This window comes from Lissotriton vulgaris, chromosome 2_1 (genome assembly GCF_964263255.1).
Source record: "Lissotriton vulgaris chromosome 2_1, aLisVul1.2, whole genome shotgun sequence".
NCBI classification, from domain to species: domain Eukaryota; kingdom Metazoa; phylum Chordata; class Amphibia; order Caudata; family Salamandridae; genus Lissotriton; species Lissotriton vulgaris.
Genome location: NC_141687.1, coordinates 395,560,927 through 395,588,564, shown reverse-complemented (window position 1 = coordinate 395,588,564; position 27,638 = coordinate 395,560,927). Strand labels below are relative to the sequence as shown.

General features: G+C 45.6%; 1 protein-coding gene across 1 annotated transcript in view; it reads left to right on the top strand.

Annotated features, from left to right (window-relative positions):
• The window catches only part of ALS2 (alsin Rho guanine nucleotide exchange factor ALS2), a 1,343,724-nt gene that overhangs the window by 603,249 nt on the left and 712,837 nt on the right, over positions 1 to 27,638 (top strand). The window contains exon 20 of the mRNA XM_086955258.1: positions 15,177 to 15,275. Coding sequence (XP_086811384.1) covers positions 15,177 to 15,275 — 99 coding nt within the window. The remainder of the gene's footprint in view (positions 1 to 15,176; positions 15,276 to 27,638) is intronic.

Below are 27,638 nucleotides of genomic sequence, written 5' to 3'. Positions count from 1 at the left end.
TCCTTGTTCAGAGAGGAATAGATCATTAACCACAACTCCTGACACTTTTTCTCTACTACATCCTAATTTTAATTTGTCTCTAATCCTCTCCTTGAGTGCCGGTCCAAACTTGCATTTTGAAACCAGCATCTTAAACATGGTCACATGTTCTTCATCCATCTCCCCATCTCTGTTTGCGAACTTTAAAGAGGTACCTTTTAAGTATAGTGAATGGTTGTGGAAAACTATTAGAAACTCAATGTCCCAGAATCCCTAGCAGCTGTTCTTTTCATATCACTCCCAGATTTGCTCAGAGTAACTGTTGCCAGACGAGCACTTCAGAAACTTTCAATGCTTTGTAAATAAAGGGCAGATATTAGGTAGCAACCCGCCTCTTATAGAGCACAGCGGATACTTTGTTTATGTATCGTTTAAAGGAAGAATCCACCAGCAAAATGGGGGTGAAGCCAGCTGCCCGGTCAAATACGGGGAACATCCCCGCAGAGGGAGCCTAGGAGAGCAGGGCTCGTTCTGTCCCAGCTCCGGCTGTGATGGCTGACTCGTGCTTGAGCGATGTGGTGCTGCGGGTGTCCGTGGAATCGCTGCAGGTGGCTCCCGGGTTGATGGCGGCTGTCGTGGGAGTGGTGGTCGGAGTCGTCGTGGGGACCCTGCTCTGCTTCTTCGTGTTCCTGCCCCGCTTGAAAAAAAAGGTAGCGTGCTCCACAGCCTGGACTGACTTTACAGCTTAATAATCTCCGCATTCTTACCCCTCTCAGAATCGCTTGCATGTGACAGATTGTATTCCAGTGGAAACCACATTGTAGATGGTGTCATTAATGTTAATGCGCTCTTGTATCTTATTTTATTCCTCTCTTTGTTAGTTGGAGCCACTCTTCTAGATTGCTTTATTGAAGTGCATATTTATAGATTTGCTAATCTGTGCACATAATTGTAGTTGATTTTAATTTAGCAATACAAAGATTGACAAAACATTCAGGGGAAACAAATCAAACTTTGTCAACAGATGAAAATTCGGGAGTGCAGGACAGCGCTCCTTGAATTGCAGCATTTCATAGACTTTGAAACAGCTGAGTAGGAATAACAGTAAAATAGCTCCCATCTTGAACCATATCTTAAATAACACCAAGGGACACAGCCCATACTCCCTAGAACAGTTTCCAATACCCTTTCGTCGTCCTTCCTTTCACGTATCCATCCACACATCCATCCATCGGTTCTCACGTTCACCCTTTATTCATCCACATTTGCATGTTTCCTTCATTGCCCATCCACTTGTCAGTATATGTATGCATCCATTTATCTTTTTAGCCATTGATCCAGTCACTAGCCCATCACCTATATGGCTGAGATACCCGCCACCCCCTCTCAACACAATCCCCAAGGATGGGAAACCGGAAACAGTTCTGAAGTCTTTGGAAGACGGGAGGGAGTAACCCTCCCGGCCGTATTTATTAAAATATGAAACAAAATTAAAACATTAAATAAACAGTTTCATATTATGTACAATTTCATTACCACATTGCGATGTTTGGCTAACCTTAACAGATTCTCTAATACAAAGGTTCTCCTAGCCGAACTAACATCCTACAAAACATTTACTTGAAATTTTGAAATTGTACATCCTAACGTTTAAGGGCCAACGGCAAGGTCGTAACCGGTGTCAAGATCCCTAACCCAGAAATATCGCCCTCACTTGTGAGGGGCGGCCCAGAGGCGTACCTCAAGTGCAATTACCAATTTCCCCTGACTTGACGGGGGCCCCAATAAAACTCGACGCCACTTAGAGGTCGTACGAGGACTCGTGTGAGGTATCTAGAAGGTAGCGTAGACCCCCCCCAAACCCCACACAACTTACCACATCTGCCGTCGCAGACGTCCTGGCCCCGGGAAATTCCCCAGGAGGGGGCTGTAACCCCTCCTACCCAGGAAGGGGCCTTGACCGCCTTTCCTTTTCTTTCGGCGACCCATCCTTAGAAGGGACCGCCTCCCCGTTGAGGGGCCAATGGCCACCTCCCCCGAGCGCTCCCATCCGTGTTGGGTGACGCCCACTCATAGGGATCTTCCAATTAGTGCTCACCGATCATGACCTTACCGCCCGACCAGAATAAATACGACAATGCTAACTAAATGACTAAACTAAAAAGACAGTAGCAACTACACTTTTATTAAATGCATGCTTACCAATGAACACTAAAGCAGAATTTCTTTATTTGCGAAATGTAACGCAAGTCGACCATTCTTTATTACATACTCAAAATCATCACGATAATAACACAACCTGTAAACGAAAATCAGAGTTATCCATCAACTTTATTCAAAACCACTTGCTGTCCTCAGGGGCTGGTGGGTGGGTCAAAATTGGCTCTTCGTTCCGTCTCGAGCTCACGTGCAGCGAGGAGGTGCAGCTTCAGAGCACAGGAACAAGAGGATGCCTTCGGATCTTGTTTCTCCTTTTATCCGTCTTCAGGGCGGGCGTAAACCCGCCCCTGCCTGCCCCAAGGGCGTGGCCAGCCGCGTCGGTGTCTAGGCCAACCCACTCTAGGGCGGGAAAAAGGCGCGCCCCGGCTACGCCGCTTCGGGCATACCAGCCGAGACTCGCCTCCCGCCCAAGATGGCTTCCCGGGGGGATCGTGGTACTCCGCCATACGTTCGGGGGGACCGAGTTGTCGCCCCTTTCCATATGGCTGAGATACCCGCCACCCCCTCTCAACACAATCCCCAAGGATGGGAAACCGGAAACAGTTCTGAAGTCTTTGGAAGACGGGAGGGAGTAACCCTCCCGGCCGTATTTATTAAAATATGAAACAAAATTAAAACATTAAATAAACAGTTTCATATTATGTACAATTTCATTACCACATTGCGATGTTTGGCTAACCTTAACAGATTCTCTAATACAAAGGTTCTCCTAGCCGAACTAACATCCTACAAAACATTTACTTGAAATTTTGAAATTGTACATCCTAACGTTTAAGGGCCAACGGCAAGGTCGTAACCGGTGTCAAGATCCCTAACCCAGAAATATCGCCCTCACTTGTGAGGGGCGGCCCAGAGGCGTACCTCAAGTGCAATTACCAATTTCCCTTGACTTGACGGGGGCCCCAATAAAACTCGACGCCACTTAGAGGTCGTACGAGGACTCGTGTGAGGTATCTAGAAGGTAGCGTAGACCCCCCCCCCCAAACCCCACACAACTTACCACATCTGCCGTCGCAGACGTCCTGGCCCCGGGAAATTCCCCAGGAGGGGGCTGTAACCCCTCCTACCCAGGAAGGGGCCTTGACCGCCTTTCCTTTTCTTTCGGCGACCCATCCTTAGAAGGGACCGCCTCCCCGTTGAGGGGCCAATGGCCACCTCCCCCGAGCGCTCCCATCCGTGTTGGGTGACGCCCACTCATAGGGATCTTCCAATTAGTGCTCACCGATCATGACCTTACCGCCACAGGCCGCATAGTTGACCGGCTATCCGGACCCCCCACACAACTCCTACCTAAAGGTCATGTTATAACGTTTTCAGCCATGCCAAGTAGTCTCCTATGAGTAACTCATTCCCCACCCGAGACAAATGCACACCATCCCCCAAATACATACTGTCATCATTAATACACCCATGTGAAATAGAATGCAGTGTCTTGGAACGGAACAACCTACTCACTTTGTTATTAAGCTTTCTAACAGAATGATTTAAAGCCGGAACCGAAATAGCCCCCCGCCACACTTTTCGTGGGATCATATGGGACCATGCAATTGTGCACCCTGGAACTCTCCTAGCTAACCAACTTACAGTGGAAAGCATTGCCTCAAGGAGAAGTCGTCTACCAGTGGTGACCAAATCATTACCCCCAAGATGTACTATGACTACAGCCGGCGGTGACCTCGTCCGCCCTAGTAAACCCTCAAAAAATGATTGAAACTGGTCAATACAGAGACCGCCTCTTCCGTAGAAGGACACACTGTACCCGTATTCCCCAGCCACGTGAATCATGTCACCTGCCTTGAATACGTCCGCGGCACGTCTCACGTATGAGTGGCCCACGACCCACACCTCCTTTCTCACAGCCGGTGATGTCTGACCGCTGGCCCGGTGTTGGGTCGACTGCAAAGTTCGCCCCGCCTCGTAGGCTTGCGCAACTGAAAACCAAACAAAAACAAGAAGCGTGAGTACATTGTTACAGCTTCACAACATGTGCAACCGCACATACCTTTTATAACAATTGGAGGACCAACGCCCCACCCGTTTAACTTGTTCAACATTCAGACCCCTGGCTGTAGCTTCTGTAGCAGCCCCTATCCGAAAGGAATGGGTCCCAAACTCGCCCGGGTTCAAGCCCGCAGCGGCAATCGACATCGCAAGCACCCGCTGAAACTGAAACTTTGTCAGTGGGGTGGCGTCAGCGTGTCTCAACAAGGTCCCCCCCCATGATGCCACCCTCCGTGCCAAATAATCTTCTAGACACCTTACCGGGCACATGGAGGACCCGGGAATCCTGCGTATGATTACGCAGTCACCCATCCCACTTTGATCGGTCTTGGACCTGACAAATGAGACCGTCATCGTCTCCCCTCTGATCTGGACGTGCTCCTGGCACAATCCTCCTGTCACATCCTGCTTGTTCCTCGCCACTAGTTCGCTTACCCGCATAGCCCCATGGAATGCCAGCGAAAAAGCGGCTCGGAATAATACTGTCTCAAACTGAGATGAACACGTAGCAGGGAGTCTGGATAATAACTGGGCCAGCCTATCCAAACCTATCGGGCGCCTCTCGTCTACTCTGCGACCCTCAAGGCGTTGCCACCTCCGTAGCGCTTTCTGTACTACGAAAGACGCTGTCGGGTCCTGAATCCCATGAGCCCTAGCAACAAAAGAAATGGCAGCCCGATGCCTCTGAGCCGTGGCCACCGATTTCCCAACCAGGTGTAAAGACATCAGAAAATTTACCACCCACTCCTCCTGTCCCCAAAGCTCCTCTCTATCAGACCCCAAAAAGGCTAAATAGGACCGGAACGCCCCTTCATATGCCTTCCTCGTCCTGGGTGCTAAACTCTCTCCCACGAGGTTACGAAGTTCGGGGCACCGAGAGACCAGAGAGCTTCGGGAAAGGGTGCCGGCTCCGGGTCCGCTGTGGGAAGAAAACCCCAGAAAGCCTGCATACGAAAACGAGACAGTGCATCAGCTGCCTGGTTCATTACCCCTGGGACATGTCTAGCTTTAAACAACACATTCAATTGCATACATAGTAAAACAATTTCTTTTAGTAATCTCAAAATCCATTTGCATCGTGCTGCCTGGCTATTGATACACTCGACCACGGTCATATTGTCAGACCAGAATACCACGGAGTGATCCTTGAACCCCTCGGGCCACGTTCTCAGGGCCACTAAAATGGGGAAAAGTTCCAGGAAAGCAATGTTACTTGTCAATCCACTGTCATGCCACCATGTCGGTCACCTTTGTGCCGACCATCTTGTGCCAAAGATGGCACCAAACCCTATGCTCCCTGCCGAATCCGTCCACAGCCCCAGCTCCTCAGAGGACACGGCCGGTTTATTCCAGACGACTCGACCATTGAAATCCGCCAGGAATGCCAACCAAATGCGCATGTCCTGGCGGACCTCAGCCGAGAGCCTCGTGCGATGGTGGCCCTCCTTCAGGCCGACCATGGCTTGAGCAATCGAACGAGAAAAGGGGCGGGCCATTGGTATAACCCTCAGGGCAAAATTCAACTGGCCCACTAGCTGCTGTAACTGATGTAGTTTGACCTTGGATATCCACGTATACACATTTGCAGGGATGTCTTGAACTTTAACACTTTTTCGGCTGGTAAACGAAAACAACCTTCATCGGAGTCCAACTCGATCCCCAGAAACTCGAGGCAAGTGGACGGCCCCACAGTCTTACCTGGTGCCAATGGCACGCCAAACTGATTCATCAAGACACAAAATTGTGCCAAAGCCTGCCCACATTCCGGATCCCCGGCTGCCCCCAGGAACAAAAAATCATCAAGGTAATGCATCACATTTCGGGAACCCGTCTTCCTTGTGAAGACCCATTGTAGAAAAGTACTGAATTTTTCGAAATAGGCGCAAGATATAGAGCACCCCATCGGCATACACCTATCCATGTAATAATGACCCTGAAACATGAAACCTAGGAGACGCTGATCGTCTGGATGTACCGGGAGCAACCGGAACGCTGACTCGATATCAGATTTTGCCATCAGCGCCCCGGGCCCCAGGCGATTCAAAATGGCTACGGCCTCATCGAAGGATGCGTACCGCACCGAACACACTTCCGGGTCTATCGCTTCGTTTACGGAAAGACCACGTGGGGCTGATAAATTATGTATCAGCCGAAACTCACCCGGGTCCTTCTTTGGGACCACACCTAAAGGGGAACAAACAAAGTTAGGAACCGGTGGTACACTAAACGGACCGGCGACTCGACCTCGTGTCACCTCTTTCCTGATTTTATCCTGTACCACGGTCGTATGCTGGAAGACCGATAGCTGATTTTTACACTTCGCTGCACCTTGAAAGTCCCCCACTGGGATGCGGAAACCATAAGAAAACCCGTTCCGCAACACCCCAGCAGAAGTACGATCCGGGTATTCACTGAGCCAAGGAATCATCGCCAAGGTATCAATCGGGGTAGGTAAAGGCGCCCCTCGGACTATATTAGACCTGTTTGGCGCCTCCTCTACCCCCGTTATCACCCGTTTTGGCTCTGCACGTGGACTCAGGATGGGACGATTGCCCACACCCACTACATTCGTGCCTAAATTTGCACGATCCCTGGGGCCTGGTACATTTACCCCTGTTGAAGTTCCAGCAAACCCCCCTTTTTCCTGTATTTCCGGCAGGCCTCGAGGAATTGTCGGTACCTGTACCTGATCGAAAGGGCGTCCCCGCATACTGGCGGTAGGATTCGCCAACGTTACTTCCCACCAATGGCACTTTCAACATACCAGTCTCCTTCATTTTATCCCAAGACACAGAATCATAACAATCCCAAGTTAAGCTTTTATCATGTTCCTTAGCCTTTCTAAACAGATTATCATAGCAGAACCAATGGTTACCCTCATGTGATACCGAGTACCCCATGATTCGAGACTGATAAATCGGCAATTCTTGCAGCAGATCGGGCCTTCGTTCCCCCAAGATCGATGTAAAGACCCCCCACGCTTTGCCCCAATTGCCAATATTTTCGTTCACCTTAAAGGCGGCCATTTTTGCGCGCCAAACACTCGGATGCATGAGATCCTTCTGGCCCTTAACATGCTCCATTTCATAGTGATCAGTAAGCAACGAGAAAATGTTTACATATTCTCCCGCCCATATCTTCTCCTTAATAGCCAAGGGGACATGCTGACCCACCCTTTCCCTACGAGAAGGTGCTGACTCATCCCTTGCAATCGGCAATGGCCGCTTACCTGAACCGGACGGCGTCTCTGCGACCGAACCTGTCCCCTGTGGCTTCTCTACTACCGCAGCCGGTGTGGATACCTTCGCTGCTTCCCGTGACTCACGCAGTTGCTTCATCAGTACCTGCGCGTCGACAGCCGTGGCGCCCTCACTATCTTTACCCAACCACGCTGCTAGTTGTGCTGCCAGCTCAGGCGGCATATCGTCCCCGGACACGGGGGTGACCACAACGGGAATCGGATTCCCTCCCTCCGGCACGGGGGTGGGTGCCTCTAGCGGGGCACTAGGGCCCGGGATGTCTTCCACAGCTCTCCCTCTCCTGGGCCTCTTGTTTTTCCCTCCCGGGGCTGCTCCCGCCAAAGGACGTTTCGGTCCCCCTTCCTCGTTTTCATCCATTCGCCTCTTTAACTCAGTCATCTCTTTCATAAGAACGCGCAGCATCTGGTCAGTAGTCATGCGCTTTCCCGCCTTCTTCGGCATTCTCCAACAGAGTATCTGTAAAACAAACAAGAAAGATTACAACGCTCAAAATTGGCTCTTCGTTCCGTCTCGAGCTCACGTGCAGCGAGGAGGTGCAGCTTCAGAGCACAGGAACAAGAGGATGCCTTCGGATCTTGTTTCTCCTTTTATCCGTCTTCAGGGCGGGCGTAAACCCGCCCCTGCCTGCCCCAAGGGCGTGGCCAGCCGCGTCGGTGTCTAGGCCAACCCACTCTAGGGCGGGAAAAAGGCGCGCCCCGGCTACGCCGCTTCGGGCATACCAGCCGAGACTCGCCTCCCGCCCAAGATGGCTTCCCGGGGGGATCGTGGTACTCCGCCATACGTTCGGGGGGACCGAGTGGTCGCCCCTTTCCATTCTTCCTCCAATCCTCAATTCACTCTGCTAATCATCGTTCCATTGCTCCATCCTTCACTCCAATTGGTTCATTCTAAAGACCATCCATCCTTCCACCCTTCACCATTTCTTCCTTCTTTGTTTCGAAGTTTCCTTCCTTCTTTCACTCTTCCTTTCCCCTTCCATTCTTGTCTTTCTGTCTGCCCATCTTAATTTTTCCTCCTGTGTAGATAGCTTTTTTGTAGGAGGCTCTATGTGTGGGTGGCTCTGTGTAGGTGGCTCTTTGTGTGTGAGTGGCTCTATATGAATGACTGTGTGGGTGGCTCTGTATGTGTGTGTGGCTCTGTGTGGGTGTAAATGCAATAGGTCATGCATATGCAAGCGATTAAGCTATTGGCATTGTAAATGACAATGCCATTTATTTCTAATAAAAAAAAAGGCATAAGCAATGACAATAGCTCTACCTTTAATAATGCCGAGACCATTGCATTGAAAATGCTTGTCTAAACATGTTATGGATCTTGGATGCAACATGGCCACCTGTTAGAAGGAGCCGGATAGTGGGGAGAAGAGTAGATTTCTGAAGAGGGCCTAACTTGGAGATTTTCACTTTAATTTGTATGAAGTCATAGATAACCAGGCTAGAAAGGCCACGTTTCTTTTGTAAAGTCACAAAGGTTAATAATGCTCAGAGCCATTATTCAGATCTGCTACTAGAGAGATGCCCTTGTAGCCCATATTTGACAGATGGTTGATGAGGTAGCAATCTGCAGTTTCTTATTGTGCCATAGTGATAAGGTGGTGAATTTGTGTGTGGGAGTTGGGAGGAGTTTAAGATGCTGCTGGAGTGTGGATAGGGGTTATGGGAAATGGTCAAAGTTGCTTCTAGAGGTGACTCATGGTTTGCTCGACATTGAGCATACAGGCTTTTTGAGGGATTCAACTATGAACCGGAGCGCCCCTTGCATGGCCAAGTAAGCTGTTTGGTCATTTAATCAGTTTGGGAAGTTACAACCACCCTCTTTGGAGGTGACAGTTTCTTCTGACTAAATCTAGCTTTTTTCTTGTTCCAAAGGGGCTTGGAATTGAGTTTATCAATTTTATGGAAAAAGTTCTGGTACAGTTGGATGAGGAGTATGCTAGAAAGGTGGTTTACCAGTGGGGATACCGCCATATTGACAGTTTCTAGCTTGACCTACCAAGAAATATGTTTAGGGGTCCTAGCGGACAGAAAATATCATATTTTCTCAGGTAATTTTTGACTCCTTGTGAGTAACTGATTCTGTGAGATCATTGCAAAACCAGATGCCCAGATATTTAATGAATTTGGATTTCCATTTAAAGTTGGAGTTATCTATACAAGAGGTTTGCTAATGAATACTTAAAAGTAAGACCTCTGTTTTATCTTGTTTCAAGAATATCCAGAGAAATGGGTGAACTGGTCAATAATATTTAGAAGTGCCGGAACTGCTTTGTCTGCAGATTCCATAAATGTTGATATGTCATCTGCATAGACAGACGTTTTATAGGTCACTTCCCTGAAGTGACAGATGCCTGTAATTTCTGTTGATTAGTTTATCATTAATAAGAGGGAATCGATAGCTAAACAAAATAATAAGGTGTATAGGGAGCAGCCCTGCAGGGTACCCTATTTTAAGGCAAAGGGTTGTTACAGGGACCATTGATTTTAAGTATAGCTTAAAGGTTAGAGTACAATGTTTACAATGTTATGGTCATTTTGATAAAGGAGTCTCCTAAGTTGTGTCTGGATAGGGTGGCTTTGAGCTACCTGCAAGAAACTTTTTTGAATGCTTCTGCTGCATCCAGAGCTATAGCAGCTACTGGAGGGGAGACGAGTTTAAAGGATTTCTCAATTATATGTCAAAATAAGCCTTTGACTAAGCCAGTCTGAGTGAGATGGATCATTTTGGTTATCAGGGGTGTGAGCCGATTGGCCAGGATTTTAGCTTCGATTTTTGCCTCAATGTTTATATACGAGGTGGGTCTAAAAATGTTATAGTCAGATTGGTCTTTCCTCTTCTTGGGCATGGCCACGATATTAGCCTCAGAAGCGGTGCTGGTTACTTTACTGGCAGTGATGAAGTGATTCAGGGCAGACTCCAAGGGCTCTTTAATTGTGGGGCACAGTTTATAGAAGTTGATGGGTAACCCATCCTGGCCCGGGCTTACCAGTAGGGATAGATTTTATTGTAAGCATAATCTCATCTCTATCGATTGGTCTGTTTAAAGTTAGTTGATCGTCGGAAGAGAGCAATTTTATTGAGAAATTTCAAAGAAAGTTTAAGCAAGCCTCCTTCAGTGTGTTTATGGTCGGGGTGTATAATTCAGTATAGAAATTTTGAAAGATCATAAGGATGTCATCAGGTGTTGCTTGCCATTTACCACGGTGGTCTTTGATGTTCTGGATTAGAGAGGAGTTACTTTTGAATTTCAGATATCCAGCTAGGGTTCTGCAAGCCTTGTCAGCGTGTCTACTGATAATGGAGTTATGTTTATATTTGAGACGTTTGAATGTGGCCATGTCAAAAGGGTCATGTGAGTGTCTATAGAGCAGTTCTTTGACTTTAATTTTAGTTGTTTTCCCAGGGCTACTTTTTTGTTTTTCATAGACATGTGGCTTATCACTTGACCTCTGGAGTAGCACTTCAGTGTGTTCCAAAGTGTAATCATGAGGAGGCAAAGGCTATGTTTTCTTGTAAAAATAGGGCCAGTTCTTTATGTAAATCGCATACAGTTCCATCATCTTGAAAGAGTTCAGCATTCATAGGCCAAGTGCGACCTTTAGGAAAGGTGGGTAGCATTTGTAGAGTGATCGAGATGGAGGCATGTTCCGAAATTGTGATGGGCTCAATATGCATAGAAATCATGTCATGGATGAGGTAGGAGTTGACCACAATGTAGTGATTCTTAAGACGATGTTATGTGGTGGAGAGTAAAGGTGAAGTTATTTCCTGTAGGGTTATGTGGTCAGTACCTTGACAATATGTAAAATACCTGATAGTAAGATGGAGCAAGGTTAGTAACACGACGACAGTTGAAATATCAGAAGTGACTGGTTACATAATTTGAGTATTGTTAGTGCTCAAAGTAATGGGCAAGCCAACAGGGAAAATATGATTTTGTAACAGGTGGAAATGAGAACCACATATCCCTCAATCACATCAAAGACAAACGCAGTAGCAAGGTTTGTAAATTGGTACAAGGAACAATCAATTATAATAACAATAATGCAATAGTTGAGATAAGCAAAGAACAGTGGAAGACCCCTTTGTTGAGGATAGGTGAAAGTTGACCACGGCATACTCAGATGAGAAAAAACTGGGTTAGGTATAATTGTAAATCCCTGAGGTAGGGGGACCTGTATAGATGATATCAAATTTAGAAGGCCTGATAAAAGAATTTTGTAGTGCACTTTCCGACAGCATTCTCCTGAGTACCAGAAAGCCCTTCCTTTTAGAGGCTGTATCCCTGGCAAAGTCTTTGGAAATAGAAATCCTTGCGCCTTGGCAGGACATTTTCCTTATATGCATCATTCTGGCACATATGTACAAATGACATTTTTAAAACGATCTGTAAATTTGAAGGAGTTTGTTTGTGAATTAAATAAAATATCTCATCATTTGGGTATTTGTTTGATGAATACTTGTTTCTTTATCTTTTTTGTATTGTTTTGCGGTTGAAATCATAGAAAAATGCTCAAGCTGTGGTTCCCGACTTTTAGTTATGAGTCAGTGGATTCCAATAATAATTCATTAGGGGTCCCTGGGTTTCCGTAATGATTAAGTGGGGATCCTCAGAGGTCCAAAGGTTAAGAACCATTGCTCTAGAGCTTACAAAGAACAACATCTCATTATGACAGAATCACAATACATATTACATTCAGTAATGTTTCGGGCACATTTTGCTGGGTGTGGATATAGTAAGGCTGGAAACATTGAAAAGTTTGAAAAGTTTTGAATGTCAAGATGAAGTTAGTGCCCAGCCTTACCAACTTAAGAAAGCATGATTCTGTAAAGTCCATCAATTTTGTTTAAATGCACATTATTCATACCACTAAGAGGACATAATTTTAAATTGGAAATTTGCCATAACAATAGCATCATACCTCCCAGAGTATCTCCTGCCTCTACATTTAACTTGAATGTAGTCCTCAGGGGGCTTATGGGTCCCCCCTTTGAGCAATTACACTCTTGCCCTTTGCAGTCCTCTTGTGGAAATTGGCTATCCTCGTAGCCATAACTTCCCTCTTAGGTATCAATTAGTTGCAGGCACTTACCCTGAAAGAGCCTTTCATTCAGGATCACAGGACAGGGTTGTTGTAGGAACTAATCCCAAGTTCCTCCCCTGCATAGTGTTCCCTTTCCAACTCAGGCAGACAATAGAGCTCTCAACCTTCTTTTCACAACCTGACGTTGTAGCAGAGAGAGCCCTTCATACAATATGTTAAAAAGACTCTCATGTACTATGGTATCAGTACCGAGTCCTTCAGCAAGTCTGACCAGCTCTTCATTGCCTTTGCAAAACCCCACTAAGGCACTTTCAACCTTTAAAAAGAGGCTACATGGTCAACTGTTTACCATGTTTACCAAACACCATTGTGTAGATATTATAGTCCATCAATAGGCAATGGTTGGCCAGACAATGTTAAAATCTTGGTTTCTGACATGTGCATCATCCACATGCTTACAACCTCTTATAGAGGGAATTGATTTACACTCTATATAGAGCATGCGCATCTACAGCCACACATGCTAGGAATGGAAGATGTTACTTACCTTGTAAGCATCTGTTTGTAGATGGTAGTGTAGTAGATGTGCTATGCCTGCCTTCTTCACCAGAAGCCAGTATTTGCTGCATATCTCTACTCTTGCTACAAATCAAAACAAGATTTATAAAGCACGGCTAATCATCCATTAGAGTATCCAGGCACTGAGAGCATTGCAGATCCCGGAGATTTCAGTTGAACAGCCAGGTCTTGAGTCCCTTACTGAATTCCTAAAGAGAAGGTGCGGTCTAGAGGTGGAAGGAGAGCCCATTCCATAGCTTTTCAGCAAGGTAGGAAAAGGTGCGTCCTCCAGTGTTGATTCAGCAGATGCAGGGGTGTGCCTGAGGGAAAGGTAGGTGGAGGGTTGGTGAAATTACAAGCAGTGGTTGATGTTTGCTGGTCCTTGATTGTGAAGGGTTTGTAGTTGCGGTCCGCATCTTAAATTCACATCGCTTCTGAATAGGGAGCCAGTGGAGCTTCTTGAGGTGGGGGGTGATGTGGGTCCATTTGGGGAGGTCGAAGAGGTCAAGGATGTGCCTGGCCCCTGAGTTCTGTATGGTCTGCAGTCTCTTTAGGAGGTGTGTGGGGATTTCTACATAGAGTGTGTCGCCGTAGTCCAGTCGGCTGGTGACTAGGACTTGAATGACATTTGGTCTGGTGCTGAAGGGGAGCCAGTTAAAGACTTACCAGAACATGTGAAAAATGAGGAAGCAGGTTGAGGAGACTGCGTTGTTCTGCCATTTCATGGTGAGCTTGCTGTCCAGGACGACGCCGAGGTTGCGGGCGTGTTGTGTCTGAGTGGGTGAGGGTCTTAGTTCAGTGGGCCAACAGAAGTCGTTGCTGGGGAGAGGTGTTTTTCCAGAAGATCAGTACTTCCATTTGGTTTGTGTTAAGTTTGAGGCATTTATTTCGCATCCAGTCAGCCACACTGGTCATGCCCCGGCAGAAGCTGGCCATCGTGGTGAAGGGGTCTTCAGAAAGAGAGAGGATGAGCTGGGTGTCCTCTGCGTAGTATATGATGTTTAGTTCATGGGTTCTGATGATGTTGACCAGGGAGGTTACCTATTTGATACTGCACAATACACATGGTGAACCATGCTTCATTCACTCACCACTACATACATAATCTTACCTGCAGTGGAAAATACAATCTAATGATTCCTGATACCTATGTATATTGTCTACGAAGGGAGGATTCACAGTATATTCTGTGACTTGAAAGACTCGTAGAAAACAACTGCAAAGATCCGAGTCAATACTGGATGGTAGAAGTATACAGAGCAAGTGGCCTGCCTACATTCTTCAGCTCTGAATATTCCTATATTTAAAAGAAATTAAATTAATTCAAAGCAAGTTTCTCATTTTACATTTTTTTCTTCAGATTTCTCATAAAAATATCAACCTGTGTGTTTACAGTTTTTCAACAATGGTTACAGACATCTAGTTGCAATACCCCAATTCTTTAGCCTTATACTGTGCTCATGTCTCCCCTTTAGCAAATCATGAGAACAACCGTGCTTGTGATTTCTGTTTTAGTACACTTAGACCATCAATTACCTATTCAAAAGACATTGCATCCTAAAATAGATTTAAACTTGATTGGCTTACAGTCTCCTAATCCGGAGAAGAGATAAAACAGGGGAACATTCTAAAACAAACTTGATTACCAGTCACTGAGCTACATGCAAACATATTTAATTGCATCATGTTTGAATGCTCACGTTCAGTATTTGTGCTAGGTTTCTGTACAAATAGCCTCTTAACGTGACTCATACTATTTTTTTATCTTTTTTTGTGGTTCCTTCTCAGTCAGTGCAAGAGAACATAGCAAGAGTTTGCTACGAGCCTGCACATTCACTGGTGGACCCTCCTACACACATACATATGCACTTTCCCTTATTTACTTGTAGCATTGCCTCATAGAGATTGTAAATTAATTAAAAGGTCCTTATCCTTGTTAGTTATTAAATCTTCGGAAAGTAAAAGCCTTGAGAATAAAAGCATGGACTTTTGAATGCAGTGTTTCGTAATTCTGATACTTAAAATGCAGTGATTATGTTAAGTAATGCATGCAGCAAATGCAGAGGGTTTGCGTCTCATCTCTCTGACTTGGTATGTGTTTTCTATGTTTTCTCAGGTATGGTGAGTATAGAATGCCAAACAAAGCCTTGAACAAGAATGACCATTATGTTGGAAATTGGAAGGAGGGCAAGATGTTCGGGCATGGAGTTTATAGGTAGTGTACTATTACAAAATATTTTCATAAAGGATTGCTATTGACCTCTAGCATTTCAAAATCTCTCAATCCGATATACTACTTAGTGTAACAAAACACATGTCTGATATCTTCTTTTGCCTCTCCATTATTTCATGAATTTGCCAATTTTCTTATTTTTTGCAATGAACTTTTTCCATGCCTTTGTGTATTGCCAAGTTATATATTCTATTAATTTGTTCAATGCTCCTGTCAAGTAACATTTATGCAAATGTGTATGTTCTACTGTAGCAATCTGAATGAACAGATTTCAGTCACCGCTACATCTCTCAAAAAGGGGTTAGAATTGGTAGTTATGAGCATTTATTTGTCCCCCCCCCAGTGGCTACTGTAGTAGATTATATTGCAGGCTACAAATCAAGTCAAAAACTTGGATCACGGTATTGCAAACCTTTAGGGTTTGCCTGGTTTTCAGTTACAGCTTTTGAGGTCACATTTCAGAGCATAGAAGATGTTGCATTGTCTTCTTTTCACCAACAAATCAGTTTCCATGTGACATGTATATTTTTCAAATACCTTAGCAATTACTATTATTTAAATTAGTAATGTGCTTAGCTACTCCAACAGGTTTCCCAAAGCAAAGCAGGTAGAGTAGAGATTCCTGAATTAAGAGCTAAGTCTTCAAGCCTTTGCAGAAACTGAGCAGAAATGTACAACTAATCAGTGACTCTAAAAGAGAATTCCAGCGTTGCGGACCTAAATATGAAAAGGCCTTTCATACGAGTCAGTCCAAACCTAGGCACACTGAACAGGGAGATATTCATAGAACGTACGGATCGAGATGGGTGGTAAAGTGACACCAAATCATAAAATACTGTGGTCCAGTTCCTGCTTTAGCCTTGAACATAAAGCATAAGGCTTTGACCTTGATACGGTTCACAATTGTCAGCCAATGCAGCTCGCAAAGAAGGTTGGAGACCCAGGATGTCTTTTGGAAGTCGGTAAAGCAACCTCGCAGCTACATTCTGAACTAATTGCAGCCGGTGGGTAGTAGCCTTATCGGCTTCCAAATACTGCACATTGCCATAGTCCAGTTTGGCTATAATCAAAGTATGGATCACAGTCCTTTGAGCGGAATCATACAAATGGTCTTTTTAAGACATTTGAGGACCGCAAAACAGGTGGCAGCCACCTAAGGCTTCATAGACAAGTTGTCATCCAGATGGAATCCCAGAGCTTTTACTTTCTGGGATGGAATAGGCAGGGCCCCTAGAGAGTTGGGCCAGTGAATAGGGCCCCAGAGAGAACAGTTTTTCTCCAGAATCATAACTTCAGTCTTATTGACATTGAGCCTGAGAGAGTTTTTGTTCATCCATAAAGTGATGCGACTCAGGCCCAAGCTCAAATCTGAGGGTCCATGGTTCTGTTCAGTAAAGATGATCTGTGTGTCATCTGTGTAGGAAAAAAGTGTCAGACCGCCCCTGTCCACTTCATCTGCCAAAGTGCGATGTAGATGTTAAACAATAGCGGGCTAAACACCAAACCCTGTGGGACTCCTGACCTCAGAGTGAGTCTCAGATCGGACTGTGGAGGACAAAACTTGAAACATACAATCAGTTTGAAATTATCTAAGCAAAGCCAGGGCTGGGCCCTCAATTCCAAGGGCAGCCAGTCTCTCCTCCAAAATGGAGTGAGACACAGTATCGAAGGCTGTGCTGCCTGACAAGTCCCCCTTGGAGTGCACAGCATATAGACCCCTATCGATGCTGAATCTTGACTTTTAAATTTTAAGTAAAATACTGGCAACACGGCTGCTCCCACATATGGCCTCCTTGGTGTACCGGGGTCCGGCAGGCTTTATTCCCCGTAGGAACATGACACTGAATAAACGTCGCCTGCTGTCCATTATTGAGCTCGGGCGACGGAAAACCAGGCAGGGGCGGTGTTCGCCATCGATATGGAAAAGGCATTTGATAGCCTTGAATGGGGATTCCTCTATGCAGTCTTAACCAAAATGGGCCTTGGACCGGGGTTCTTGAGATGGGTGCAGCTGCTGTATGCCGATCCGTTGGCAAGAGGGCGCATGGGGCACACGATCTCGGAGCAGTACTGAGTGGAGAGGGGCACGCCACTACTGTTCGCTCTGGCCGTGGAACCACTAGCCTGCGTGGCAAGATCAGACAGGGCTTCCCGCGGGCTCCAGCTGGGGGATCAAAGGCACCACATAGCTTTATTCGCGGACGACCTCTTATTATTCATACAGCATGCGGGTGAGGACCTGACGGGGGCAAATAGTATGATGGAAGAGTTCGGATCGTTGTCGGGCCTTTGGGTAAACTGGCTGAAGTCCAGTTTATTCTCCCTGGTAGAGGATTTGTGGCCACCTGAAAACCTAGGCGATTTGCGATGGGATCCTCAATGCTTCCACTATCTGGGAGTGTGCATCTTTCATGCCATAGAGGATGTGAGGGCAGGGAACATAAGTAGAGCCTTGCGCTCGCTCAAAGACAACATGGTGTTCTGGGGAAAGCTTCCCCTATCAGCAATAGGTCGTATCTCTCTGCTCAAGATGGTGGCTCTCCCCTGGTTACTGTACTTCACCATGCTCCCGGTATGGATTTCAGCAGCCTGGTTTTACGGAGCTGGACTCATGCCTATCTGACTTCATATGGGGGCGGGCCAAAGGGGAGTAGCCCTTAACACACTAAGGAGGCCTCGGTCAGAAGGAGGACTCGCTGTGCCTGATATGGAGGCATGTTATCTGGCAGGACAGCTTCAGATATTCACGCAGTAGGTGGCGGGAAGCATAAACGCAGACTGGGGGGTGCCACCCTTCATTCCGGACAAAATTAATGTGTTCCGCACCCTCTTAGGGACGGCCAAACCTCAGCAGGTCCGCAATAATGTGCATAGAGTGATACGACAGTGCCGGAGTCAGTGCCTGCAGAAAACAAGGACAAAACGCCCATGCTCACCAGATATGGCACTGACGCTACTGGAGGCCTCCCTCCTTCCCTCACGGAGGGCAATGGAGGGGGATAGGGGATTGGGTAAAAAGGTGGCTGATCTCTACCGGGATGGGGAGATAGTCTCCTTTGAGGGATTTAGCGCCGACTGGGGCGTACCACAAGGGCACTTCCTACTCTACGGAGCAGTCATGGGGGCTATTAGACGTCACTGGGGGACGGGCACGGCGAAACCACCGCGACACACCACCTGTGAATACATAAGTCTTTCTGGGGGGACTTTTATAAGCGGTTGCATGTCTCTACAGGGCCATAGGACGGGACACCATCGAACTTCAGGACCGGCTACGTAGTCGATGGCGAAAAGACATCGACAGGTCACTGGACGACAAGGACTGGGAAAACATACTGGTACTGACAACTAAAGTATCCTGAAACGCCCGCTACAGCCTGATAGGCTTTTACATACTCCACCGTGCATACATAACCACAGAATGTATCAATTAATTCTTTCCTAGGGTGAATGCCAGACGTCCGAGATGCAACACACAAGGGGCGACCTTTATTCACATGATTTGTAGCTGTACATCCTTAACGCTTTACTGGCAGGAAATCACTCGGGAGACAGCTCGTATAACTGACAGGGTAATCCCATGCTCACCGGAACACGTCCTGCTTAGCCTGATCCTGCACACTGCCAAAACCAGGACCATGGATAGATTTCAGGACCTAGCATATATCCTCCCGAAGAGAGAAATAACTAACGGTTGGAGGAATTCAGATGGGCCCAGCGTCCACAGATGGAAGAGGGAGCTGCTGAAATAGGACGGATGTGAGGGCAGTGTCCTACTTAGGAATGCGAGACTGGGATAGGTAAGCTAGAAAGGGCTGGAGCGTGGGAGGTGCTGATGGAAGACCTGAAGAGAGAAGTTCAGACATCTGAGGCCTCCACCCCTGAGAGACCACCACAACAGGAGCACCCCCAGGGGGCAAACCGAGATGAGGCTGGACTACAGATCCCGGGAGATGGGGGACATATAACATAGTACCGCCTGAAGCGACAACATCTAGAGGGAGGCAGTGGGGAGGGGCCACCACGCACCACAAGGTACTGGGGGAGGTGACTTTCTACGCTCAGTAGATGTAATCGGGAGACAACAGTGCGGACGGGAGGAGGGGTTAGTTATCTTAATGAGCTTCTTAGCTGAGCAGAAAAAATGTCAGTGTATCAAGTCCAAATCGTATCTCCGTACATAATCAAATAACATTGGTAGATTTCCAGGGCTGTCTGTGCTTACATGCCGGCGTACACGCGGTGTTTTGCAGGATTACTTGCCACGTACTCGTGATGGTAACGAGGATTTACTAATATTGTGGAAATAGACAGCCCAAGTACTGAATAGATATCGAGTGCTTTATTTGACGAGATAGGAGACTTTTATGATTGATTGTGACATTTGAAATTATTCCACTGCTGTGAAGACAACTCCTCGTACTATGAGGGTGTAACTCACGGCTATACCAGTGGAGGTCTGAATTATAGGAAAGATATTAACTTGTCCTTGCCCTGAAGAAGTCGAGTGACATGATATTATTGCCCGACGAAACACGTGTTGGCTGTGTTTTGGGTTGATGAAAACAAACAGAAATAAATGAATATGATGCTATGACAACAGACCTTGGTGTTGTTAATAAGAAGATCATTTTACTTTGGATACAAAGTCGGACACTTGGAAATATACCAATGTTATTTGATTATGTGGCCACCTGAAAACCTAGGCGATTTGCGATGGGATCCTCAATGCTTCCACTATCTGGGAGTGTGCATCTTTCATGCCATAGAGGATGTGAGGGCAGGGAACATAAGTAGAGCCTTGCGCTCGCTCAAAGACAACATGGTGTTCTGGGGAAAGCTTCCCCTATCAGCAATAGGTCGTATCTCTCTGCTCAAGATGGTGGCTCTCCCCTGGTTACTGTACTTCACCATGCTCCCGGTATGGATTTCAGCAGCCTGGTTTTACGGAGCTGGACTCATGCCTATCTGACTTCATATGGGGGCGGGCCAAAGGGGAGTAGCCCTTAACACACTAAGGAGGCCTCGGTCAGAAGGAGGACTCGCTGTGCCTGATATGGAGGCATGTTATCTGGCAGGACAGCTTCAGATATTCACGCAGTGGGTGGCGGGAAGCACAAACGCAGACTGGGGGGTGCCACCCTTCATTCCGGACAAAATTAATGTGTTCCGCACCCTCTTAGGGACGGCCAAACCTCAGCAGGTCTGCAATAATGTGCATAGAGTGATACGACAGTGCCGGAGTCAGTGCCTGCAGAAAACAAGGACAAAACGCCCATGCTCACCAGATATGGCACTGACGCTACTGGAGGCCTCCCTCCTTCCCTCACGGAGGGCAATGGAGGGGGATAGGGGATTGGGTAAAAAGGTGGCTGATCTCTACCGGGATGGGGAGATAGTCTCCTTTGAGGGATTTAGCGCCGACTGGGGCGTACCACAAGGGCACTTCCTACTCTACGGAGCAGTCATGGGGGCTATTAGACGTCACTGGGGGACGGGCACGGCGAAACCACCGCGACACACCACCTGTGAATACATAAGTCTTTCTGGGGGGACTTATATAAGCGGTTGCATGTCTCTACAGGGCCATAGGACGGGACACCATCGAACTTCAGGACCGGCTACGTAGTCGATGGCGAAAAGACATCGACAGGTCACTGGACGACAAGGACTGGGAAAACATACTGGTACTGACAACTAAAGTATCCTGAAACGCCCGCTACAGCCTGATAGGCTTTTACATACTCCACCGTGCATACATAACCACAGAATGTATCAATTAATTCTTTCCTAGGGTGAATGCCAGACGTCCGAGATGCAACACACAAGGGGCGACCTTTATTCACATGATTTGTAGCTGTACATCCTTAACGCTTTACTGGCAGGAAATCACTCGGGAGACAGCTCGTATAACTGACAGGGTAATCCCATGCTCACCGGAACACGTCCTGCTTAGCCTGATCCTGCACACTGCCAAAACCAGGACCATGGATAGATTTCAGGACCTAGCATATATCCTCCCGAAGAGAGAAATAACTAACGGTTGGAGGAATTCAGATGGGCCCAGCGTCCACAGATGGAAGAGGGAGCTGCTGAAATAGTACGGATGTGAGGGCAGTGTCCTACTTAGGAATGCGAGACTGGGATAGGTAAGCTAGAAAGGGCTGGAGCGTGGGAGGTGCTGATGGAAGACCTGAAGAGAGAAGTTCAGACATCTGAGGCCTCCACCCCTGAGAGACCACCACAACAGGAGCACCCCCAGGGGGCAAACCGAGATGAGGCTGGACTACAGATCCCGGGAGATGGGGGACATATAACATAGTACCGCCTGAAGCGACAACATCTAGAGGGAGGCAGTGGGGAGGGGCCACCACGCACCACAAGGTACTGGGGGAGGTGACTTTCTACGCTCAGTAGATGTAATCGGGAGACAACAGTGCGGACGGGAGGAGGGGTTAGTTATCTTAATGAGCTTCTTAGCTGAGCAGAAAAAATGTCAGTGTATCAAGTCCAAATCGTATCTCTGTACATAATCAAATAACATTGGTAGATTTCCAGGGCTGTCTGTGCTTACATGCCGGCGTACACGCGGTGTTTTGCAGGATTACTTGCCACGTACTCGTGATGGTAACGAGGATTTACTAATATTGTGGAAATAGACAGCCCAAGTACTGAATAGATATCGAGTGCTTTATTTGACGAGATAGGAGACTTTTATGATTGATTGTGACATTTGAAATTATTCCACTGCTGTGAAGACAACTCCTCGTACTATGAGGGTGTAACTCACGGCTATACCAGTGGAGGTCTGAATTATAGGAAAGATATTAACTTGTCCTTGCCCTGAAGAAGTCGAGTGACATGATATTATTGCCCGACGAAACACGTGTTGGCTGTGTTTTGGGTTGATGAAAACAAACAGAAATAAATGAATATGATGCTATGACAACAGACCTTGGTGTTGTTAATAAGAAGATCATTTTACTTTGGATACAAAGTCGGACACTTGGAAATATAACAATGTTATTTGATTATGTACGGAGATACGATTTGGACTTGATACACTGAGATTTTTTCTGCTCAGCTAAGAAGCTCATTAATGTTCTAACCAGGGGGTTCCTTGGTGTTTGTAAGGAAGACAGGTGACCTTCCTTTTCTAAGCTTTGTAGCAGAACCTTTTACTAAGTACTTCTACTGTGGCCATAACTTTGTAGAGCGCCTGTTTATTACCTGGTCATCGTACTGTATTTGTTGGGTTAGTTATCTTGTTGGGGAAAAGGGATGAGGGTGGGGGGGAACTTATGGCCTACATAGAAGACTACTCACCGAAAGGAAGAAAAGCCAAACGGAAATTGGACTTATTAAAACAACGATGTATGAAGTACGCAATGTAATGCATTGATCCTGACAAGGTTATGCATATAATGGTACAGCAGTCAGCGGAAGAATGTCTAACATGTAAAAGGCAATAAAGTTTGTTTAAAAAAAAAATCAAAGGCAGTGGTAAGGTCTAACTAAATGAGTGCAGCCATTCCGCCCTCATCAAGGTGCTGCCTTAACCACTCGGTAGCACCCCGAAGGGCAGATGCCATACTATGCTCAGCTGTTAATCCAGACTGAGAGCAATAAAGAAAATTCAATGCCTTAACAAAGAAGGTGAGCTGGCCATTAATGTTTTTCTAAAACTTTCGAAAAAATCGAAAAAAAGTCGGACATATTGTCCGAGTCCAAATGAGAGGAAAAACCATAGCATGTTTCCATTTTCCAGGGAACCAGTCCCTCGCAAAGAGAGACATTAAAAAGATCTCTAAGCATAGATAACAGATTGGAATCAAGTTGATTCATCGTGTTAGGGGTCCAAAGGAGAACCTGATTTAATAGATTGCAAAATAGTATCAAATGTCACGGTGTGTAACAAGGACCAAAGGGCATATGTATGAAGAAACAGTTTTGCGAGTCCTTAATAGCGAATTTTAGCAATTCGCTATTAAGGACTCGCAAAAGGGAATGTGTGTAGGTTTCGCAATAATCATTGTGATTCCTACATATTACTTAATTGCGAATCGCACATTGCGATTCGCAATTAAGGAATACCTTCCCATTCATTCCTATGGGCCCAAGGTCCATAGGAATGAATGGGAAGACATTCCCAATTTGCAAGTATCCATTAGGTACTTGCAAATTGCGAATGCAATTTCAAGTGTGTCAAAAGGACACCATGTTGCACCCCTGAAATAAGCATGTGTGCACGTGTGGTGCACATACATGCCCTATGGGCAGGTATGTGTGCCACAAGGCACTTTGAAAAATGCAAAAACTGCATTTTTTTAAAGAAATCGCAAATTGCCACCAACTTCAAGTTGGTCTTAATTTGCGATTTCTTAAGGCAAAATCGCACAACTTGGGTGCTTCCAGAATTGCATTTAAGGAATAGCAATTTGCTATTCCTTAAATGCATTTGCAAAATAGAGAATCGCAAATTTGGTGATTCCCTATTTTGCAAGGGCCTTTTGGGATGATACATCCCAGAAGGCTTTTTCCCGTTCGCAAATGGGCGAAATCTGAGAATCAGCCAGTTTGCGAACAGGAAAAAGGCTTCATACATATGCCCCATAGTCCCTAGTTTAGGTGTTACATCAGAATTTGTCATATCGCTGTGACCGCCTGCATCCGTAGGTTTCTGCAATTCAGAGTTAGTGATGGTGCTTTCTAGCTGGACTTCTTATTTGCAATCTAGAGCCATATGATAGAGTATCTGTTGGGATCTATGCTTATGTGTTGGGATCTATGCTTATTGGAATTGTGGGGATGTTGCTAGGAGCTTAGAATGTTATGATGTGAATAGCAGACAGTACTGAAGAAGCTGTGGAAGGAGCTGGAGGTCTCTTTACTTATGACCAATAAAGATTTACTTCATCTACCAACCCTGGATTGAGGATACTTTCTTTACATTGGCGACGAGTGGACCCTTTTACTCTGGCAGGGGCAGAGACTACAAGACTACAATTGACCTCCACCCCTGGATGGTGCCACTTCTGGATTTGAATGTGGCATACAACTTACTCCTCCAATTTTGTTTCCTGCTCTTTTCTCTAGAAAGCAACGATTTCGTGGTATGTACATTTTACTTCTCCAGTGCTCTCTATCTTTCCCTAGTAGATAGATCGAGCCTTATTTAAATTGGCAATTGCTCAACAAAAGTCTTCGTTAAAGTGCTTCTCCTTCGTGTGAATTCAGGGCATGTACTCTTGTCAAATGCAGCGTTTTTATTGTCCCTTTGCTAAATGCTGACTCCTCCCTGCTGACTGCTAAATTTCAAACGATTTGGTGTATACATCGAAGGATTCGTGTATTGCCTTGTACATCTACGCTTCGCATTTTTCAACTTGTTTACTCACCTCGAGACTTTGAAACTGCCGCTCCGGCGCTGGAATCTTCATCCCTCGTTGTGTTGGTTACGTGATCTTGATGACGTCAGCGGCGTGAAGCAGCGTAGCGGCCATTTTCGTTTGGGACCGTCGTTGATTCAGCGCAGAGAACGTGGCGGCCATCTTCCTTTGGGAACGTCAGCGTTTTGGTTTGAAATCGTCGCGGCCATCTTTGTTTGGGACGTCGTCGATTCACACGGCGGCCATCTTGATTGTCTCCGAAGCTTCGAAATTCCGGTATTTTACCGTGACATCGTTTTCAAGACTGCCAGTTCGATAGTGTGATATTTGGGACCCCAAACTGCGGATTTGACTACAGAGCTGCTACTTTTATTCTCATATTGCCGATCTCCCACCTAATAAGTACTACCTACACATTGAGTATTTTTATTTTTATTATATGGTTATTTTCTGATTGTTATTGCCTCTTCACCATGGGTGATCAAGCCTTTTCTACCCCCCCTTCTTTCCTCCCTACTCCTGGTGAACCCATAATACCTTGGAAAGATTGGAAGAAACTGTTCCTCACTTACATTTTAGCATCTGGTGCGGACAAGTATGGTCCTGTCCGCAAACAAGCTATTCTTCTTCATAATTTGGGGGTGGAAGGCAGGAGGTTATATGAAGATTTGCCCGAAATATCTTTAGGTGTGGGGGATGGTCATGCTGCTAATGTATATGATATGAGTATGTTAATGTTAGAAAAAAGGTTTGTCACAAAAATTAATACTCTTTTGGAAAGGCATAAATTCTTTTGTAGAGTTCAAAAAGCAGATGAAGATGTTGCAAGTTATGTAGCAGCCTTGCGGGGATTATCACTTAATTGCCAATTTAAAGATTTAACAGATTCTTTGATCCGTGATCAAATCGTCAGGTGCACCAATAATAAGAGAGTGCGAGAAAAGTTGCTTAGTAAGGATTGTAATTTAGAAGAAGCAATCGAAATCGTTAAAGCCATAGAAAATACTAACTTATGGATAAAAGAAATGGATAATTGTTCTAGCTCTATATCTAAAGACAGTGTGGCGAAGGAAGAATCAGAGTCTTCTGTAAAACCTCAAACACAGGCGTTTGTTGATGAAACTAAAGTTGTTAAGAATGTAGGGAAGTTAGATTTTAGAAACAATAAGTCATCTAACTATCATTCTCCAAATTATCGTCCCCCTAATTATGCACAACTAGCAAATTCACGGCCTGTGAAATGTTATAGATGCGGATCTCCAGGGCATATTGCATCTAGTCCTCGCTGTTTAGCTAGGAACGCTATTTGCAGAGGATGTGGAAAGAGGGGTCACGTGGTTAAAGCTTGCAATGCTAAAACTCAACATGTTAATGAAATTGATGACTCTTGTGAAATTGTTGATAATTTGATGCTGTGTGTAGATGGACTGGTTTTAGATGAAAATTGTCCTCACATACAAGAGCCTGTTTGTATTGTTGATGTACCTACTGAGAGTACTGATAAGCTTGAAAAGCCACACTGTTTGATCAATTTTGATTCTAGAGATCCTATGTGTGCTCAAACCAGAAATGTTAATATGCTGGTAGATTCAGGAAGCCTTTATACGTTGTTGTCCAAAGATATGTATGTTGAGGTTTGGGATGGTGATGTGAACTTAAACTCTTGGACCTCTCCAGATATAAGAGCTGTAGGATATAGTGGGAAGACCATTGATATCTTAGGTCTTAAATGGATGGTAATCACTTTTCAAGACAAAAAAGTATTCGGGAGAGTGTACCTCACTAAGCAAGGGTCTAACCTGCTTGGTTGGCGTCACCAGAAAGATCTAGGAATTGTATTGAATCCCAATGCTCCTGAACCGGTTTCTTCATTCTCTGTTCTTAGTATTGATACTTTTGAAATAGATGTAATGAAGAAGTTTCCTAATGTTTTCACTGAGAGATTGGGAAAGTTGAAGGGATTTTCTCACAAAATTATTCTTAAGAAAAATGCTGTGGCTGTAGTTCATAAGGTAAGAAATTTGCCACACTTAATGAGAGAACCCCTCAAAATAGAATTGGACAAATTGTTAGACCTAAAAATCATAGAGCCTATTGAAGCATCTGAATGGCTCGCCCCCATTGTAGTCGCGCCCAAAGATGGTGGAACCAAGATTCGTCTCTGTGTAGACTTACGCGACTTAAACAAGAATATATGGGTTGATAGGCAACCACTGCCTAATATTTCTGAAATGTTAAGTGCCATGGGTGGTGGTGTGATATTCAGTGTGATTGACATGTCTGCAGCCTATCACCAGATTGACTTAGACGAAGAGTCAAGGCACCTTACCTCCTTTGTAACACCACTGGGGGCATTTCGATATTGCAGGATGCCATTTGGGTTGGCTTCTGCATCAGCAGTGTTTCAAAGAATAATGGAGAGAGTTTTAAAGGGGATTGAGAATGTATTATGTTTTCAGGATGACGTGTTGGTAGTTGGAAAGGATTGTCAACACCATGATAGGATCTTAACAGAAGTTTTGGAGCGCATGGAAATTAATGGTCTGACCATAAAAAAGGAAAAGTGTCAACTTAAGAGGGATTGTGTGACGTATCTGGGTCATGAAATTTCAGGTTTAGGTATTAAACCAAAGAAAAGCATAATTTCTGCAATTAATGATGCTCCTACACCAACGACGAAGGATCAGCTAAGGTCCTTTTTGGGGCTAGCCGAGTATTGTTCAAAATTCATTAGAAATTTTTCAGATGTTGTGGAGCCTTTAAGACGCTTGATGAAAAATGGTGTGGTTTTTGAATGGGATCAAGTGTGTGAGGATGCTTTTAAGCGTGTGAAAGCGGGAATTATTCATGCACCTACCCTAGGGCATTTTGATGTTAAAGCCAAGACTTTCATTACCACTGATGCAAGTGCTGTGGGTCTTGGGGCTGTGCTCTCTCAGATATCTGGGGGTGTGGA